At 32.6% G+C, this 20,851-nt stretch overlaps 3 protein-coding genes across 3 annotated transcripts; 2 read left to right on the forward strand and 1 right to left on the reverse strand.

Moving 5' to 3' along the window:
• The first annotated feature begins 1,443 nt into the window (after positions 1–1,443).
• LOC142539819 (uncharacterized) lies at positions 1,444–8,215 on the forward strand. Its single transcript, XM_075645544.1, has 14 exons — positions 1,444–1,658; positions 3,478–3,589; positions 4,742–4,854; positions 5,297–5,419; positions 5,501–5,700; positions 6,155–6,230; positions 6,557–6,643; positions 6,775–6,855; positions 6,959–6,991; positions 7,109–7,162; positions 7,244–7,285; positions 7,435–7,513; positions 7,611–7,681; positions 7,851–8,215. The coding sequence occupies exons 1-14, from the start codon at positions 1,494–1,496 to the stop codon at positions 7,932–7,934; spliced, it is 1,320 nt and encodes a 439-aa protein (XP_075501659.1). The 5' UTR covers positions 1,444–1,493; the 3' UTR covers positions 7,935–8,215.
• Positions 8,216–9,240: 1,025 nt separating this feature from the next.
• Positions 9,241–11,817, reverse strand: LOC142539820 (subtilisin-like protease SBT1.6). The gene is given in 2 exon segments (XM_075645545.1): positions 9,241–10,696; positions 10,698–11,817. Coding segments are annotated over 2 exon segments (2,301 nt in total). The 5' UTR covers positions 11,778–11,817; the 3' UTR covers positions 9,241–9,475.
• A 7,473-nt stretch (positions 11,818–19,290) lies between these two features.
• Positions 19,291–20,411, forward strand: LOC142539821 (cold shock protein 2-like). Its single transcript, XM_075645546.1, has one exon. It carries the CDS (start codon positions 19,416–19,418, stop codon positions 20,088–20,090), a length of 675 nt encoding a protein of 224 aa, XP_075501661.1. The 5' UTR covers positions 19,291–19,415; the 3' UTR covers positions 20,091–20,411.
• Positions 20,412–20,851: the final 440 nt, after the last annotated feature.

The following is a 20,851-nucleotide window of genomic DNA, read 5'->3' on the forward strand; positions in this document are numbered from 1 at the left end:
CAATTTAAAATATTAAAGATTCTGGAGTTTAAAATTATAGCCTAGACAGAGCTATATTTATGGCTACACCACTGGCTGCAAGGACAAATTAAATTGTGTGTAGTTTAAAATTATTATGTCATTTGCAAAATTTATAAATAATTGGATCTTATATGTAAATATTAATCTGACGAAGACTTCGCCAAATGATTAGTTTTGATCGTTTCCTACTACTTGAAATTGAATCAAAGGTCGATCCAATTTATTTATTTTTATACATAACAAAAGAAATTAAATAACAGTTCAACCGATCACGAAAAAGTTGTCCAATAAATTAATTAAGCAACGTTTAAGAATGTTAGATTTAATTTATTTATAAGGTTCGGACAATATAATTTATCAATTCAAGATAAATATCAATAAATATATTAATGGTTCTTATGAAATAAAATATCATTGCTTCATTCCGTGCACCCACCCAACCACTCTTTTTTAAATTATAGTTTTATAATCAACTTATTTCTGATTGGGAAATATTAATGTCAAGTTTGTTACGACTTACAAAATATATCAAATCACGTCGAAATTAAAGTTCGTTAATGATGTAGTACAGATGATCGTTTTACTAAAATATATAGATGATTATATATGTATATATATTTTGGACGTATCGAAACATATAAAATTATATAACAAATATGTGAGTGTCACATCATCGATGTTTATATAAGTGTGTACAATAGATGTACAATATATCAAAACTATGAGTAGGTATCTTATGAGACGGTCTCACGAATCTTTATCTGTGAGATGGATCAACCCTACCTATATCCACCATAAAAAGTAATACTCTTAGTATAAAAATTATATTTTTCATAGATGACCCAAATAAGAAATCTGTCTCACAAAATACAATCAGTGAGACCCTCTCACACAAGTTTTTGCCCAAAACTATATATATATATATATATATATATATATATATATATATATATATATTGATTGTCCACTCACTTTCACACCGATACAAATTGTTAGAAGCTGATTAATTATATAACTGTAGTACTAATCATTCCAATATTCTTTTTCTTAGAAAAGAAAAAAAATCACTGTAATCAGTAAATTATACATAAATATAAATTCATCTAAGGATAATGTCGACCTTCTGCTCACCAACCACAAGAGAATATATATGCATCTACGATTTTTTTAAAATAAAAAATAAAAATAAAAATAAAAAATAACAACACGAACACCTCGCCGGCTAATCCAGAATCTTTAACTCAGTTTCGAAGACATAATTAGATATGTCCAAATTAATAATTGAATGTGTTTGGTGAGGGAAAAAAAATGTACATTTAAGATTTCTTGAGAACTTGGGGGTTCTTATATATATACACACATATATATGTGTGTGTGTGTGTGTATATATGTGCTAAGGGAGGAAGAAGAAGTACATATATATATATATATATATATATGTGATCAAATTGAGGGAGTGGAAAGGAATAAAAATGGATAATTTGAAGAATTTGGTTCATCTGTTCGTGACGGTATTCTTGTCGACGTTCGCTTCGTTGTTAGTGAACCCGACCATTGCTGACGTGACGATGGAGGCCATCTGCCCTGGAAAATCTGAATGCTCCCTCGCAATCTATCTTACAGGCTTTCAGCAAGCGGTACGTACGTATGCTCTCACAAAATGAATTCCTACGAACTTGTTAATTCAATTAATATTGTTTTCATGCATGGTTTTAGATTTCTTGTGATAAAAAAATTGAAGTTATGGTTATATGAAAATAAATCAAATATATTTTGGAAACCAGAGTAGAAAAGTTGTATTTTTTGTCACGTACGTTTGTTATTTTGGGTTTTTAATCATCTATATTATTAAAATTATACCTTAGTCATGTATATTCATATTTTTGACGATTTTAGTTTTTTTTTTTTTTATCCAGAGTGCTAATATGATTATATATGTCAACGCAATATTGGTGTCAGCATCACATCTAAGAAAGACTAAAATTACCAAAATCGCAAGATAACGAAGTAAGACTTATATTTGATAATATATGTTACCAAAATCATAACGAGAGAATATATATGACCAAAAATATAATTTTTTTTTTGTTAGTTCTTAACAAGAGACATTCGAAATAAACTTGTGGAGTTTAGAGTTCGGCTTACTTAGTTAAATGGACAACTTGATTCTTTAAGACCGGTGATGTAGTGTTATTTAAAATTACAAATAAATTTATGATAGTTATACTCTTTTTTATTGGAATTATCGTTTTAAAAAAAATTATGTAGGGTATAAAATTATATAATGACAAAAACTTGTGTGAGACGGTCTCACGTGTCATATTTTGTTAAATAGATTTATTATTTGAGTCATCCATGAAAAATTATTACTTTTTATTGTGAATATCGATAGTATTGACCCGTCTCACAAATAAAAATTCGTAAGACCGTCTCATAAAATATCTATTTTTATGTAACATGTTAATATCAGGGGAAAAAACGTAGTATATGAATTCAAGATGGAAGATGGTCAGACGGAGTTTGAATGTCAAAATTGGATATGTGTCTTCTCACCTAATTTTGTCTTACACCAGTAATTACTGATTTATTATAGAAGTGACATGTTATTTTCTTTTTCCACTTAATTGTGACCTAAATGTAGACACAATTATAATAAATTATAATGATCTGACGTCAAAATATCAAATTTTTAATAATATATCAGATCGAGACCCAATTAAAATAAACATTTTCCACAACACGAAACATGCATGAGATCGAGTAGCTTACATGCCTTATAATCATATCATATATGAAGATCATAAATTTTGAGATGAGATTTTGTGTTCGGGACAGATAAAATTCAACTTGTCAATTGATTAATCTGTTCAACTAAATTATGTTTGCAAATTTATTAAAACATCAAGTTATTATTTTAATAAATACATTAATTACTTCGTGAAATATAATATAAATTAATTAATTTAATATTTTTTAGTATGTTAGTTGTCTATTTGTATGTGAAATTTACATGAAAGTAAATTATATGAATAATTCAATTCAATTAATTCAATACCACAACTTCTTAAATAATAAAATCTCGAATTCTCTTATTAATCCAATTCTTAAAAATCAATAACTTATAATTTTAATATTAATTACCTTTATTTAAAGAAATTCTCCATGTTGGAGATGGAAGCCCAATATCGCCATTCTAAAATTGAAAAAAATAAATAAAAAAATGCAGAGAGATTGTTAGTTTGTTACCCATTTGTGGTTAAAGTTCGAGGTTTGGGTTGAAATTGTTGTTACAAACCATGGATTATTTGAAACCAAATTGCGAAAGAACTCAAGAATCTTTTCGGACACTTCAAGTGGAAACGATGATCTAGCTAGAATTTGTATCCAATATCTCAAAACATCACACGGCATGTTGTGGATTTAGCGGATTACATTATTTTGTTTAATTTCACGCAGATTGCGGGAGTGGGGTCGGTGGTATTGACTCCACTTATTGGCAAGCTGTCTGATGCTTATGGACGAAAAGTTTTGCTCACAATCCCCTTGACCCTCGGCAGTCTTCCACTGGGTATGCAAGTTACATGAAATTCGGTTTCGCCTAGGCAGATTACATCATAATAATATAGGCACCATTTGCACGAAACATGCTTGTTTCATCTAGTATTTGGTTTGGCTTGAGTTATATGATAATTGAAAGTTATACTTCCTTCACATTATCCTCATATTATACACCCTTTATTACGCTATGCCTCAGTGTGATCGACACTAACTCAAACTTGTATTCTATGGTCATAAATAGTGGCTGTTTTAATTACGTAAATCATTGATCATTTATTAATGGGAGTACATTGGTTGAGATCCGAGTTTTGATCTTGAATGTGAACTCTTGGATATGATGCTAAAGGGCAGATGTTTGACACAGGAAAATTTTAAAATTTCATGTCTTCTAAAAATTCATATTTCTCTAGGCCATTTCACTATGTCAAGTATTCAGTCAAATGAGCATGTGTTCCATCTAGTACTGAGAAACACATAGGCTGTTTCTTTCCAAGATTATGCTCCATTTCATTTGGAAATTTCACCTAGATCTCTTTGTTTGTTAGGGAAAGAATCCAGACGAAGTGGATTTGACAAGGAGCCTTTCTTTGAACACCTTCATTTGATTTTTCGGGATTGGCGTTGTACAGAGTTTTTAGGAATTTAATACAAATAATTGAGTTAAGTGGTAGTGGTGTTTTCAATCGGTTATGGCTTTAATTAATCCCGTATAGTTTGCTTGAACCTAAGGCCTATGGTTTTTGGGTTTTCTGTGGCCTATAAACATGATACACTTTTAAGAACCACACCAAAGTGTTCCCAATTAATGTATATACCCTATGTTGTTAGTATTCCGGATTGATTGGTATTCTCTCTTTTGTGTCTTTTCAAGTGATTATCATATGAGATGCAGTCTCTCTGATACTTTGTGTGTTCTAATTATTTGGTTGAGACATTTTTGGTATATTTTAGATTTGAGATTTCGGCGTTGACAGATATTTGTCGAGCTTTAGTAGTTTTTATTCTGTTGATAATGGTTTTTTCGTCTATTTTAAGCATGTAGTAGGCCAAAAGTCGAATCATATCACGTCCCTTTGATGTTTATGTTATTTTATTTTGCATATCTTAACTTTACACAACGTTTTCTATTTGTCTAAATGTTTTATTTGGAAATTATGTGCAGTGGTATTGGCATTCAATCGGACATCAACTTCCTTCTACGTGTATTTTGCTTTGAAGACTTTATCTTCCATGGTCAGCGATGGTGGTCTCATCTGCCTTTCCCTTGGTTGTTTGGTTAGTAAAACACCATCACATCTATATTTTGTGTTTCTGTATCAGAATATTGTTAACACTTACTATTTTGGGTTGAGTAAAACCGCGATGAACATAGAGATGTGCAAAAATGCGCGTTTGGGCACATTAATGTAGGAGATGAGGTTTTTGGCAATATTTTTATAATCACATGAGCTTTTGCATCTTTTTTTTTAAATTAGGATCTGTTTGCCATTGTGCATTTCCAAGGGGGGGTGAATACATTTCACCCTCACTGGTTAATGGAAGTCACTTTGCCTACAAATTCATGCTATTTTGCATAGTTTTAAGTATGGTCTTTTGAAAGCTGGATCTGAAGCATGTATAATTGAAGCTGCTGAAGTATTATTCGAGAATTCTGTAGGACATCATTCTTTCTCAGTGCATTGTGTTTTGATCATTAGATGTAAACATTTTTATTCAGGCCGACAATGTATCAGAGGGGAAACGTGTGTCGGCATTTGGACTATTGTCTGGTGTAATATCCGCAGGAACCGTCAGTGGTACATTAGCTGCCCGATTACTTCCCCCCACTCAGATATTTCAGGTTTTTATTAACAAGCATGCTACCCTTTAGTATCCTCCGTGTTTTGGCAGCTGGTCAGTTTAATGTTTCTATTCATTACAGGTAGCAGCAGTTGTATCTGTTGTAGCAGCAGTGTACATGAGAGTCTTTCTTCAGGAGACACCTCAACACATTAATGCTCTGGTGCAGCCTATCTTAAAGTCAGGGACTGAAACCAACGAAACTGGATACGGAACAATGAAGAAGACAGAGGGCACAAAAGGCTCATTTCTTCATGATGTAATTCAAATGCTGAGGAGTAGGTAGGGCGATAACTTGCCTGTGATTTTGGCATCAGTTTGAACTCCATTACTAAAGAACTTGCCGCTTTCTTAACCATTTTCATAGATAGGGCCATAGAGTTTTTATCTTTCAGATCATCATCTTTTTATGCAATCTTAGATTCCCTGATGGGTTTTTTCATATTGCTGTGCTTCGTTAACTTACTGCTGAAACAGGTGCATTTTCAAATACTTTCCTCGTGATTTTGTCATTTAAACTCTTTCTCGACAAATAGCTATAGTACGAGAACTTCGGTAATCTGATGTAGTTCTATTCTACTATCATGGTATAAAGGTTTGTTTTTCCCCATAATATGGCTTGCCTCTATTGCTTTCGTGATTTTTGAAGTTGTGTTGTGAAATACTTCGGCATAATTGCGAATTTTGATTGATTTTATGGAATGACAGTCATTTTGACCTCTGATTGTATATGCAGCACTACTCTTTCACTTGCAACAGCTATATCTTTCTTCAATGGCCTTTCGGAGGCAGGAATTCAAGCTTTCTTGATGGTACACTTCCTCCTCTGCGTTTATGTGACTTTCGTGTTGATGATCAAAAAATGATACCACGTTTCTTTTAAGTTATTTATTGCAACCATCCCAGCGTGTAACATGCTGCTGAGTTCTGCATGGACATTCGTACTGGCTGTTATCTTACCTCCAACGAATCCTTTTTTGATCTTTACTCTTTCTAAATTTTTAGGTATTAACTAAATGTTGTAATGTCTATGTATAGGAAACCCAAAATTGACGGTGTTTCTCAGCATTGCACTGAATGTGATTAATCACATGAAGCTGAAATTATGTCAACGATCATTTACCCTTTTTTCCTGCAGTATTACTTGAAGGCACGATTCCAGTTCTGGAAAGATCAATTTGCCGATATATGGCTCATAACTTACCTTGGAGCAACCTTATCAAATGTATCTTGCAATTGCTTATTCCTTGCATGTTTTCTTATTTTGTTTCTCGCTAGTATATTTCTTTATGGCTCTTGTTCTATTAATTGGTCGAGTTTGGTGATTGATCTGTGAAATTTGAACTTTTTTTGAAGATGCTCTTGATGCCTATCCTTGGTCCAATTTTAGGAGAGGAGACATTGCTTTCCATTGGACTCTTTGCTGGATTTCTGAATGTATGCTACTTCCAACTCTTAAACCTTTCTTTTATAGCAATAAACTTATGAATCCTCTGGAAATAGTGAGATTCTTAGTTCCCTCTTTTTGGGTTTTGTGCAGATGTTATTTTACAGCATAGCATGGACTCCCTGGGTAAGATTTTCAAATCTTCTAATCTATCTCGTACAATGTCAATCACCATGAATGGTACTTGAATTCTTATTCATTAAAAACTTTGTTTCAAGTTCTCATCACTTGCATAATCTGCAGGTACCTTATGCCGCTGCTTTGCTGGGAACCTTTCTTTTCCTCACTAGTCCTAGTGTAAGCTGCGCAAACTTTCAGTAGTCGTCTGATTTTACTATTTGTTTTACGAAATTTTGAAAATGTCTCTGAAACTTACAGGTAAGATGCATTATTTCAAAGCAAGTTGGGCCCTGTGAGCAGGTCACTTTCTCGACTCAAGGATTTCTTAGAGGCTTGGAAACTCTTAAGGGCCCTCGGGCCTCGACCAGTCTATGCTTTAATCCGGACAGAATTGTTTTTTTTTATGGTGGAACACTGATATTAGGACTGTGTTTGCTTTAATATATCAGGGGATTGCTCAAGGATGCATTTTGGGCGTAGCTTCACTTGCCAATGTAGTCTCTCCATTGGCATTTAGTCCTCTTTCAGGTAAACAAAAACCGGTTGCGTATATGTAAACAAAAACTTACACATCTTCATGTATTGGAGTGGTTGCAGTATTCTTATCTTATCCTATCTTTTCCAGCTCTATTCTTGTCGGACGAAGCTCCTTTTAACTTCCCTGGTTTCAGTATTTTCTGCCTTGGACTTTCTTGGGTACGTATATTTTCTTTACAGTAAGTAATATTTAAAACATGATGCCAAGTGTAAAAAAAAAAAACAAACAAACAAATTTTATCAATTATATTTCAAAAAGGACAAGCAATCTCATTCCAAGTTACAATATATAGCCATCTCTTGGACTACAATCTTCATTTATGTGCAGCTTATAGGTTTCATTCTCAGTGTAATGATAAAGATTGTGCCCCATTTCTCTAGAGACCGAAACAAGGTCTGCACTTTGGCCTAGTCCGACGTCGAGTTTCGGAGAAGCCTGATTCATTGTCTAAAGTTCGGGTTTCTCGAAAAATTTTCGGAACGAAACCTGTATAAAAGTACATCCCATTCTTTAAAAATATATTCCAGTGCATTGTTTTGACAGTATCTCCACAACATCTAAGCCCACAGATCAGAAAAAGTCCCACTTTTTATAAATTGTTGTGTATAATGATTTTAATCTCACGTAGAAGTCTTATCCAAGGACCACATATTTTGTTATGTTGTCGATCAAACAAAATTTTAAACATAAATAAGTAATACTATATGAAACTTTTTATCTGTAAGCTGATATTTCCCACAATTATTTTTGTCGTTTCAAAGATTTTTTTTCTTAATTTTTGCTTTTTGGAAAAAGATATTTTCCAAAGATTTATTATAAGAATCGGACTTGCATTTGGTAGGCTCGTGTCAATTGCAATTAATCTCTTGACGTGACTTGTTAACCTCATGCAATCGGTTCCAATTTCATAATCATTTTATGATGGCACTATATATATATATATACACACACATTATTGGAACAAGATTGGATGACTCATTTAAAAGTAGATATCTTGTGAGACTGTCTCATGAATCTTATCTGTAAGACATGTCAATTCTACTGATTATCACATTAAAATGTAATAATTTTAACATAAAAAGTAATAATTTTTTTATGGATGACCCAAATAAGAGATATGTCTCACAAAATATTTATTAAGATATCATCTTTTTATCGCTCAAATCCCGAACATGAGTCCCAACATTTGCCCAATACCAGATTGAGAGAAAAAAAATAATTGAAACAGACCTACTCCAGAATCAAATTTTATGCCTTTAAATCAATTATTCAATAATCTTAATAGTAAAAACTTATGTGAGACGATCTCACAGATCGTATTTTGTGAGACGAATCTCTTATTTGGGTCATACATAAAAAAATATTACTTTTTATGTTAAGAGTATTATTTTTTATTTCGATAAAATTGTCCCGTCTCACAGATAAAACTTCGTGAAACAATCTCACCAATACAGTTACTTATTAAAAATACTCACACGACTTTATTTTTTGAGTTAGTATATGTTAAATTCAGTCGTGAAAAGTTAGTTGTCTCAGAAGCACAACAGTAGTCTTTATATTCGTTTCCTATGTTTAATGGGATGTGGACACAACACTGCACTACTCCAAATAATGTCTCTCTTTCCTCTATTTTACATGATAATAAAATCAGCACCAAAATTAAAGACATTTTTCGTTTCCAATGAATTACAATAGTTTTCACCGTCAAAAAAAAAAATCAGCACCAAAAGACATTTGATTCTCACAAGTACATCACACTATTCAGTATTCAAGTTACTCATAAACAACAAACTAAGATGAAAATAACTCACAAAAGTAAATAAATAAATAAAAAACATACCAAAACACAAACTAAAAAGCTTCTGCCCTTTCCCAGCTTACTCTACAACTCAGCCTCCACGGGATCATTCTACGAGGAACCCATAATGAAGATCCGCATTTTCTACCCGATTCTACAGCGGGTCGATTTGGGTGACCACGATGGGGCTCCGAACCACATGCTTCCCATCGAGCCAAGAAAGTGATCCAAACAGAGCACCGGATTCACCCATTACCAAATTCTTATCATCAACCGTAACTGAGACATAGTACCCGAGCCTCCTAACCGTCTCCGAGAAGACCAACTTCTCAGGCTTGACCCTGACCTTGACCCCCTTTGGCTGCTCAACTCTCACTCGATAAACCGCATTCGCCTCTCCTACATTTGTCACCATACGAAAGAATACCTTCTTGGATTGCCCTTTGGACGAGCTTGGAAATAACACAGCTATTGATGGATAATTAAAACTCTCTGGCAATGGCTTCCTGACCGGACAACTGACCCGTGATCGAGTGATCACTTGAATAGTCTTTGGGCCGTATTCTATAGCGCACAAGAAGCTTACATAGTCATGATTTTTCAGGTCATAAACGAGTCCAGGATCCATAGCTAAATCAAGGTTCAAGTGGCCGGCTCCATAATCATATGGAGTTGCTGGTTTTTTGCTAGACTCATCAAGAACTGGGTTCCGAGAATTATCATTCAAATTCGCAGTGGTCATCAAAGCAGACCGGATCGCAGCAGGGCTCCAATCTGGATGCGCGGATTTAAGCAAGGCTGCTGCACCACTTACATGAGGGCAAGCCATGGATGTGCCCGAAAGGATATTGAACTCCGTTTTTCGAGTGTCCAAATCCAGGCCAGTTGGGCCAACTGCTTCCGTCCATGCAGCCAAGATGTTAACTCCAGGGGCGATCAAATCCGGTTTCAGAATCTCAGGGTTCAACACATTCGGCCCCCTGCCGGAAAATGAGGCAACAACTGGAGCCGGTTTGATACCAATGACCGTGCCCTGGAAGTTTATCGTGGCGGTGGCCTCCGGATTGGATGATAAATATGCCTTGATTTTATCACCTTCATCAGAGCCAATGGCGCAAGCTGGAAGTAAGTGAGCATCGCCCACTAAACCTTCACCATTGGACAAGCCATTGGCGAGGATCATTCCCGACCCGCCGGCTTTCTTCACGACCAATCCTTTGGCGACGCGTGGGCTGCTGCCACGATCACATATCACAATCTTGCCTCTAACAGAGTTGGGATCCAGTGAATTTTCCATACAAAGGGAGGCAGAGAGCACACCTGATTTACCGGGGTAAACTAGATGATACATCTTGCCATACAATGGTTTGCCAGAAGTACAAAGAGACGCCGAAGAACTTTCTGCCATCACCGAGAACGACCTCTGCCGGAAAATTTCTGTCGATAGTGCCGGCACCGACGGTGGTCAGCCACGGCGCAAGGTTAGTTACCGACATACCATTGGGGCCGTCGTTTCCAGCGGAGGAGGAGACGAAAATCCCACGTGAAACAGCACCGTACGCTCCGATTGCTATAGGATCGAGGTAATATGGCGAGGAAACTCCGTCACCGCCGCCGATGGAAATAGAGATGACGTCGACACCATCATTCACCGCTGCGTCAAATGCCGCTAAAATATCTGAATCGAAGCACCCAGCATTCTTCCAGCACACTTTGTACACAGCCAAACGAGCCTTTGGCGCCACGCCTTTCGCGATTCCAGAAGCGTAGCCCTTCATGCTTGCACCAAAAGCGTGCCTTCCGGCAGCCGTCGACGCCGTGTGGGTCCCATGCCCATCGGCATCCCTCGGGGACTTGAACTCGATGGTTTCATTAATGCCACCGACAATCCCTCCAAAACCAGCGGCAGCCTCGTGCCCTTTAGCAAAAAACCTAGCTCCAACAATTTTTCTGTTACAATTTTTCCAATTAAACTTCACACCAGCTTCGCAAACGCCCTTCCACCTTCTCGGAACCGGGCCAAGATTCAAATCCGAGAAGCTCCTGCGCTCAGGCCAAATCCCAGTATCAAAAATTCCAATGACAACATCAGAACCGTAATCAGACTCCGACCACAAACCTCGCTGATTCCGAAGCCCAAGAAACTGCGGTGATCTTGTGGTATGTAGCTCCCGGCGGCGATCTTCGAAAGAAGCTAGTACCGATGGATGCTGAAGCGTTGCAGCCGCCTGATCTGGGGTCAAAACTGCAGCAAATCCTTTGAAAACAGTGTCGTACACATGGAGAATGGTAGCGGGTTCCGTGAACTCAGAGGTGTACCAGTGGTAATGAGTGGGGAAAACTGACGGCTTGGATGAACTGTCCACTCTGACAATATAAGTTCTGGGCGTTGGATCACAATTTATTTGAGTCAGCGAGAGAGAAAAAAGAAGGAAGTGAAGTAGAAGAGTAGCCATTGAAGAGTGATCGAGGTACAGACATGTGAGAAAAATATGGACTTTATTACTCCTTTTAGTTTAATATTAGTCGTTAATGAATCCTTAAATTAAATTATGGGACTTCTAACCGAATTTTCAAATTTCAACTAAAAACTATATTAAATATAATTAAAATATCCCATTTATCTGATGAAAAATAATATCATATATTCTCCCATTTATAATTAAATATAACATTAGTTATTAATTAAAAAATATAAAAGTACTTTCAAAGCATTTTTTTATTAAAAAAAATTTACTATTTAGAATATTAATTAAACAGTATAAATGTAATGAATAATTAAATGACAAAAATTTATGTGAGACGGTCTCACAGGTCATATTTTGTGAGATCTCTTATTTGGGTCATCCATGAAAAAGTATTACTTTTTATTGTGAATATCGATAGGGTTGACCTGTCTCACATATAAAAATTCGTGAAATCGTCTCACAAGAGACACGCTCTAATTAAAATTGTGCGCAATCTTTCAAAGGGGCTTAAAAGAAAAACAAAAAAACAAAAAACACACATACCCATTTTGCTGCAATCGAGGTGGCAAACGATTTTCTCGAGGAAGGAACGACGTAGTAATGGGACTTCGACGATAGCAACGGCGTCGTTTTTGGCCCTGTAGAGGATATTGTGAGTAGTAAGCGTAAAAGGGTGGTCAAATGTCGTCATAGGGGTGTTTTATTTTTTAACCTCGGTCAACTATTTTTTTAAGAAAATGACCTAAGAGTTGACCGGGGTTATTTACATAATTTCTCCAATGTCTGTCATAGTGGAGTCCCTTTCTTTAAATCTTTATTTATGGTGGGATATTATATTATATTATATTATATTATATGGGGGAAATTAAATATAAGTCCGACTCGCTTTAAAAGGAGGAAAATACTGGGCCAATTGTTAATTAAGAGGGCCGGAAAAAAAAACAAAGAAGTAGAAATTGTGTTTACTTAGTGGACAAGATCACGTTGAAACTATTGAAATGATTTTATAGAATGTGAATTAGTGATATATAAACAATAACATGTTTGATCACCATTTATTCTGCCCTCTAAAATTCCTTTTTTCCTCGTTAAGTGAGAACATGCCGTGTTATTTTTCCTTGCACATTAAATAAACATTTGACTAATACAATTGTTTGAAAATCATACTAGTTAGATAAATTGTACTTGACAAATTATGTACAACATGTTCGTTTAATAAAATGTTGGTATTAAAAATTAGACTCATTACTATTTGTCAAAAACTTATATTCCACCAAATCGAATACCCTTTCGTAATCTCTAAAATTCGTTGTGTGCACATATATCATGTATATACACAATTGTCTCTTTGTTTTGTTTTGATAATAACAAAACTTTGTGTACTAACAATTAAATTAAATTGGACTTGGTCGAGACGGGCCCAGACTTTTTCTCGGTCCAAATCAAACTAAATTAGGCCTTAGATTATCACTCAGTCCGTTAAATTCTAAATGGGCTGCGACCTGACCAATTTAGCTCCATTAAAACTTTGATTTATTGGTGGTCCCCCCTCCCCCCGAAAAGGAAAAAGAGGTGAAAATTTAAATGTCATTGTAAATGAATTTATGGCCATGATTTTGATGGCTTCGATTCAGTGTACTTTACCGGTGAATACATTTATTTTTATATATCTGTTACGTTATTTCAAAATCATGAAAAAACAACACGCGTGTATTCGTTGTGGACTATGTTATCAGTTTTTTCTAGATATTGTCGGCTACAGGATTTGAAAATGGTAGTAAAAAATAATATATATATATATATATATATATATACTTCTATACTATTTTATTAAATTTGAAAATTTAAAGTAATTAAATTTGCTGTCATGATCTATTTTAATAATTATTTATATTAATAAAATATTAAAGTTTTAATGTAAGTTATATCTAGTTCAACGGATAGAATCATTATTTCTCGATTTAAGTCATATGTTCAATTCTCACCGAGATCATTTTTTTATTATTTTATTTTTCAATTTATTTTTTAATCTATATATCAAAATTACAGTGTAGTCACTCGCTATTTTTTATAATTATATTTTGATTCTCATTTAAATATAAATCAAATGAATTATAAAAAATATTATACAAGCACGGAACGTGTGTGTCGGTGAACTAGTATATATAATTGATCCCTTCAACACAGTCTGTCTAAGCATCACTTATGCGACTTCCATTTTATTAGAAACTAGTATTTAACCCGTGCGATGCACGGGATGATATTATTAAAAATTAGTGAAAAATGAATAGATATTTAAATTGAAAAAATAATATAATTATAAAAAATAAAAATAATACTATTTTTCACTAATTTAAAAACTTTTTAAATACAACAATTGTCGATTAATTTTTTGGCTAATAATCATTGTCATATATCAAAATTTTATATTGTGTTAGCTTAATGCAATGACATAATGCTTGTCGTTTTTAATGTATCAATGTCGACCACCAACCTTAATACATATATATTATTTTTTTTAACATGTGATTAAAAAATATTTTTAAATCACATTCAATAAAATTAATGAGAAATACTTTTTAAAAAAATCAGTAATTTCGTCTAAATCCATATTCACGAACAAATTTGCGACATGACACGTGTTTGACACATTTGAATGATAACAATAATTTTTTCTTTATCAAAATGAGTTGTGACTTTATGTACAAAAATCAGTTAATAATATAAACAACAGCTTATTATTTCGAAAGAAAAATGAAACATGTGATCATAAGTAAATTATGAATAAATCAGAAAGTTATTTTGTTAACATTTACTATGTGTATTCCAAAACAATGTCGATTGATTTTATAAGGTGTCTTCTAATAAAATGCGTATTTTCTTCAGAATTGATTTAATCATTTCTATTATGGGACATTTTATACTATCATTTATCCGTGAACTTTGTAATATAAAAGAAAATTATCACATTAGTAATACGTAATAATTAAAAATTTGTACAAATACAATAATGATGTTTTTTACTTCTCTAGTATGAACGACGTATTTCAAACTTAATGTCTCGTTGTTTTCGTTGTTTCCATATGTAGTTAGTTCATAACAACGAACAAATCTAAATTTAAACGAACATTACTTCTTTGAATGATTCAAAATATATATGGTGCTGAAAATAGGAGTCATTTCTTAATTCAATTTTGAAATAGATAAATTTAGTAAGATAAATAGAATAAAATTGATTTCTAATATAATATGTAATATTGCATTATTTATAATTTAAAATTCAAATAAGACATCCCAATGGACAAAAATTATACGTTGGATGCTTTTGACATAATTATATTATACATTAACTATTTCAAATTATGGAAATCTCGAATTGCATGCATTGAGTGTCAAACATTTCTGATTATTGAGAGTAATATATGTATTCATTGAGAGTAATTTAATGCTTATTTGAAACTCTTTTGAATCTATCTCTTTTGATTTTCTTGTGCTATCTTATTTGAATTTTTAAGAAGACAATTCAAGATATACAATATACATATGATTTTGGAAGAAAACTACAATGCATTAATTCTTTCAAATTAAGGTATTTTCTAACTAATATGCATTTGGGATAATAAAAAAATTATGATTATTAAATTGTAATTTAATGTCCACTGGAAAACCTTGTTGAGGTGATAATTTTTAACACTCAACCAATTTTATTTTTAGAAAAATTAAATAAATTAATTAAATGTTGTATTTCTTTTTTAATAAGTAATTTTGGTAGGAAATTAATTAAAATAGCAAAATTATATTTTTAAATGATTTACCTCATGAGTGATATTGAACTTTGCAATCATTTGTTTTTTAAATTTATTTATACAATTTTTATTTAAATGGATTGATATAATCAATGTAAAAATTTTAATATAGTTTACATTTTCAATAGAGTTTAGTTTCAATTTGAGTAAAAAAATAAAAAACATATAACGCATAAATTAAATTTGAATTAATTTAAAAATTAATTAAACTCAAAATTGAATTAAATGAATTGAAATAATCAATGCAAACAATAATTGGTGTGATCATTTATTGCAGTAAACATATGTCAATATTCATGATATATCTTTCCTTTTTTAGAAATGATATTTTGACGGGAAATTACTTTTTTTTGGCAAAAACTCTGTTTCAGATATGTGTGTGTGTAATTCATCTTTGTGGTTTTCCTTAAAAGTGTCGATTCGGACGAGTTGAGTCGGGTTGAGCAATAATAATATTCAAAAGTGCTCAACATATACCCAACCCGAAACTCTCAACCTGAACACGAGTCTGAATCAATCCGATCAACCTGATTAACATGATTTTGAATTTTTTTTAAATTTTTAAAAGAAAATTAAATAAAATGCCAAAAAAAAAAACTAATTTAAACACATAATAAAAAAATCTTCTTCGTATATATGATTTTAAATTTGTATAAAAATAAAATATATTTACTAAATAAAATAAACAGCTGTTTAAAAAATAAAAAAATGTTCAAATAAATATTAAATTATGAAAATTTATGATATAAATATACAATAAATATTTTTTCAGACATACAATATATAAAAATGTAGGCAATATTTATTAATAATATTTTAAAAAATAAAATTTTCGGGTCAACTCGGGTTGACCTGAACCCAACGCAACCCGATCATTTGTTTCGGGCCAGTTATCGGGTCCAAATTGATCTGAACCGAACCTGAAAATGCCAAACTCAAACCTGGTTTTTTCCGGGTTAAATCGTGTCGGGTTGATGAGTTATATCTGATTTTGACACCCCTAGTAATTATTGTAGATATTTATGTGAACACATCTTAAATAAAGTCCACCTGTTAAATATGATGAAATTATATATTCAATAGGTGTACGTGATATCAGTAGTGTTCACGTAGTTATTTAATAGTTTACTTATATATATATATATATTTATTTATTTAATTATTGTATGTGATCAAGAAAAAATTGAAAATACACAAAATTTAGAGTTACTATAAAAAAAACAAATTTAAGATATGATGCCAACAAGAAACAACATAATATACCTCGTTATAATAACATAACATAATATTTTTATATAAAAAAACATTATTTAGTGTATCATAAAAAGATCAAATTACATTATTAAATCGTCCACATATTTTTAAAAAATTCACTAAAAAATGTTCTAAATAATTAACTTGTATCGGAGTTTAGAATAATATTGCTATATAACTTTGCATGCATGTATACTTTTTTTAATGCGTGCATTTCTTATACTAAATGTTAATAAGGTTATAATAATTAAAAGATAATATTGGAATTTAATAAATAAAAATGATCTAATTAATTTTTTTAAAATTGGAATTTAATAAATAAAAAATGATATAATTAATTTTTTTTAAAATGTTAATAATAATTAATATATATTTTTGGAAAAATGATTAACATATATATACCATATATACCCACACAAAAGGAGTTGTTATGCAGGCACAAAAGGACGAAAAACCCCACAGTCACACAGACTCGCCCCGTCCCCATATATTCTTCGACTCTGCACTTCGCACTGACCTTTGACTAACTTTTTGTTCCTCCCAATTTAATATTATTTATTTATTATATTATATATATATATATATATTTTTTTTGCACGATATTATTGTAATTATTACTATTATTATTATTTTCGAATGCTACTATACTATTATTTTCATGCGTACTTTTGTCTGTCTACAAATTGAATTTTTTATACATGATGATTTTTTTTAAAAAGGATTAACTGAAATTATTTTTGTAAGTAGGAAATATATATTTTTATTATTTAATTTACAATATTTTATCGTAATTTATCATTATTTGAAGTTCAGGGTTACATAATTATTTTGTAAATGTGCAATATCTCTCCAAAAAGATGAATCTATATTCTCCATATTTTAATAATCATATTGGTAAAATATGATTCAAAATAATAAATTCATATAGATATTATTAAATTTCTCTAAAATTTGGAAAGACATTATAAAAATCCAAAAGACGATCAGTTACAATATGTATCACAAAACATCGAATATATCCTCGAAAAACAAGAAAAAACTCTTGAAACATCAAATGATATTAAAAAAAAATAATCCAAAACCTAGAATAAGGAATCAGTTATAGTCAAAGAAAAATGGGAAGAAGATTACCACCATCTTTTGGTATATAACCTTTATATCAAAACCAGAATTTCGTATAATTTGTAAAAGTCAATTTTGAATACTACATTATATTTTAAAACTCTACAAAATTTTACTTCAACTAAAATTGAAATTTCATTTAATATATAAAAGTTAGATAGAACATATTTTAATTTTTAAACTTCACAAAAATGATTAAAATTATAAAACCAATATGTCCTCTAACTAACATTTAATTGATTTTCCGATGTCTTATTTAAAATTATAATGAATATTAATTAAATGATTTTATTTATGGAAGCTTTTTTAAAATTTCCTAAAAACAATTATTTTTAAAATTTTCAATCTTACATTTTTACATAATTTTAAATTCAATCATATCTCATAAATATTTTAAAATTTTTAGATCAAGAAAAATAATTGAATTGAAAATAATAAAAACTACTTGTTTATAATTATTCCAACTCTACGGACACTAGTTCATATTAAAACGATGGTAATGATATTATTTCAACTCTCTTACTTTTTTCTTACCATTACTTGAATTTGCTTCTTAAATTTATTTGTTACATCGTTATATAAATATTAAATTTATAAAAGATTTAAATGTACTATAAGACACCTTTTGACTGTTGACATGCAAAATAAAACTCAATATCCTTATTTTAATCAAATTTTAGGATAATTAGAACAAGAAATAATCATATTATCTTTATTATTTGTTGAAGTTAAACTCTTTATACTAACCAATTTTAAGTATATTGACGAAGGTCTTTCATAATTCAAAAAATATTTTTCAACCACTCAATTCCATATTTACAAAATATTATCTTTTACTTTTATTATTTCAATTTGGAAAATTGATAATTTTTATTTTAAAGGTAAAAATATTGTGTGCCACGGTCGATGCATGTTAGACAAAAACTTATTTTGTGAAAGATATTTTTTATTTAAGTAATTTATGAAAAAATATTACTTTTTATGCTAAGAGTATTGCTTTTTATTGTGAATATCGGTAGAACTGACTCATCTCATAGATAAATATTCATGAAATCGTCTTAAAAAAATCTACTCAGGTATGTTTTCATCGTTTAGCTATTATTTATTATAGAGATTCTAAAATAAATTAAATTTGTTGGTAAAAAGAAGAAGAGAAAAAGCAGATTTGTGCGCCCCAAACCCACATGTCAAATATCATAAATCCCTGGCCGTTGGATTTTCTCGATAAAAACAATGTCGGTTTCATTTCCCAATGTTGGGAAAAAACAACAAATGTATTTAAAAAGAAAAAAAAATTGAGATCGGAAAATTCGGAACCCAACTGAGAAATCAAAGATGGTTTATTCGAAAATGAAATCCGCTACCCTATACTTCTCGGATATAAAATCAAACTAAAAATTCAATATTTCACGCGTAAAATCTGAGAGAAAACTAGGGTTCAGAGATGGCTGATGGTGATGTCAAGAAGGGGACTGTCAAGTGGTTCAATGACGAAAAGGGATTTGGGTTTATCACTCCAGATGATGGTAGTGAAGATCTGTTCGTTCATCAATCGGCTATAAAGACCGATGGCTATCGCAGCCTCGGTGATGGCGAGTCTGTCGAGTTCACGGTGGAGCACGGCAGCGATGGACGAGCCAAGGCGGCCAACGTGACCGGTCCTGACGGTGGATCTGTGCAGGGAAGCACCCGTGGTTCGTATGGAGGTAGAGATGGCGGCGGAGGGTACGGAGGAGGAAGTAGAGATGGCGGCGGAGGGTACGGAGGAGGGGGTAGAGGTGGCGGTGGAGGGTACGGAGGAGGGGGTAGAGGTGGCAGTCGCGGTGGAGGAGGCTATGGCGGCGGTGGATACGGTGGTGGCGGAGGTGGATATGGTGGTGGAGGCGGGGGATATAGTAGTGGCGGTGGTGGAGGCGGGGGTTGTTACAAGTGTGGTGAGAGTGGTCATTTTGCAAGGGATTGCACACAGGGAGGCGGCGGCGGAGGTGGTGGAAGGTTTGGCGGAGGTGGAGGAGGTAGGTATGGTGGCGGAGGCGGCGGTGGCGGCGCTGGAGGGGCCTGTTACAACTGCGGTGAAGAGGGGCATTTCTCTCGTGAGTGCCCGAACGCCAACCGTTAGGCTACTCCTTTATCGTGAAGATCGCCTAGGTTTCGCTGTCTTGTGCCCTTATTGGTTTGTCTTCGGTTTTTATTAGCTTTTCTGATTTGGTTAACCGTGTCATATGAATTAAAATGGGATTGTTTCATCTGGATCTACTGCTTTTTTGATACAAGCGGTCACCTTTTTAATCAGCCATGGTATTTTCCTATGTTATACTGGTATTGAAACTAGTGTGGTGTCTATTTTTGTTCGCGAAATGTACATGTATATGAATATACATGTTTGGCTCGAATGATCTTAGTCTATTTGCCCTCATATTTCAAATGTCTATTTAAATCATCTCGATTTTTACTTCAGTGCTTCATTGATTTGTCTGTTCCCATAAGTTGTGATGGTCATTGTACTCCAACTCGATTCTTTTCTTGTGGAACTGTAATGTTCTGAATACGCATGTGTGGGAATTAGTGGAGCGCTTTAGTTAGTTTCTTGGATATTTGAAGTAATTGGTGATACTTTCTGGCTTTCTGGATCTCATACGTGAATGTATATGTATTTCTAAGGAATGCGTCTAACCGAACCGGTCCTTTCGTAAAGCCGCTGTTGAACGAGTTTATTTAAGATCTCTCCCATTGGCTCAGAATTAGAACCGAAACCACTCTGCATCCTAATCATGGTTTTTAAATCATCGTTGCAATTTTGCCAGCTTTCAACATCACTTTCTGTTTCTTAAACCCTGTATATCATAGTTATTTAAGGCGCCCATTTGACATAAATTTTGA

The sequence above is a fragment of the Primulina tabacum genome, chromosome 3 (genome assembly GCF_025594145.1).
Source record: "Primulina tabacum isolate GXHZ01 chromosome 3, ASM2559414v2, whole genome shotgun sequence".
Taxonomy (NCBI): domain Eukaryota; kingdom Viridiplantae; phylum Streptophyta; class Magnoliopsida; order Lamiales; family Gesneriaceae; genus Primulina; species Primulina tabacum.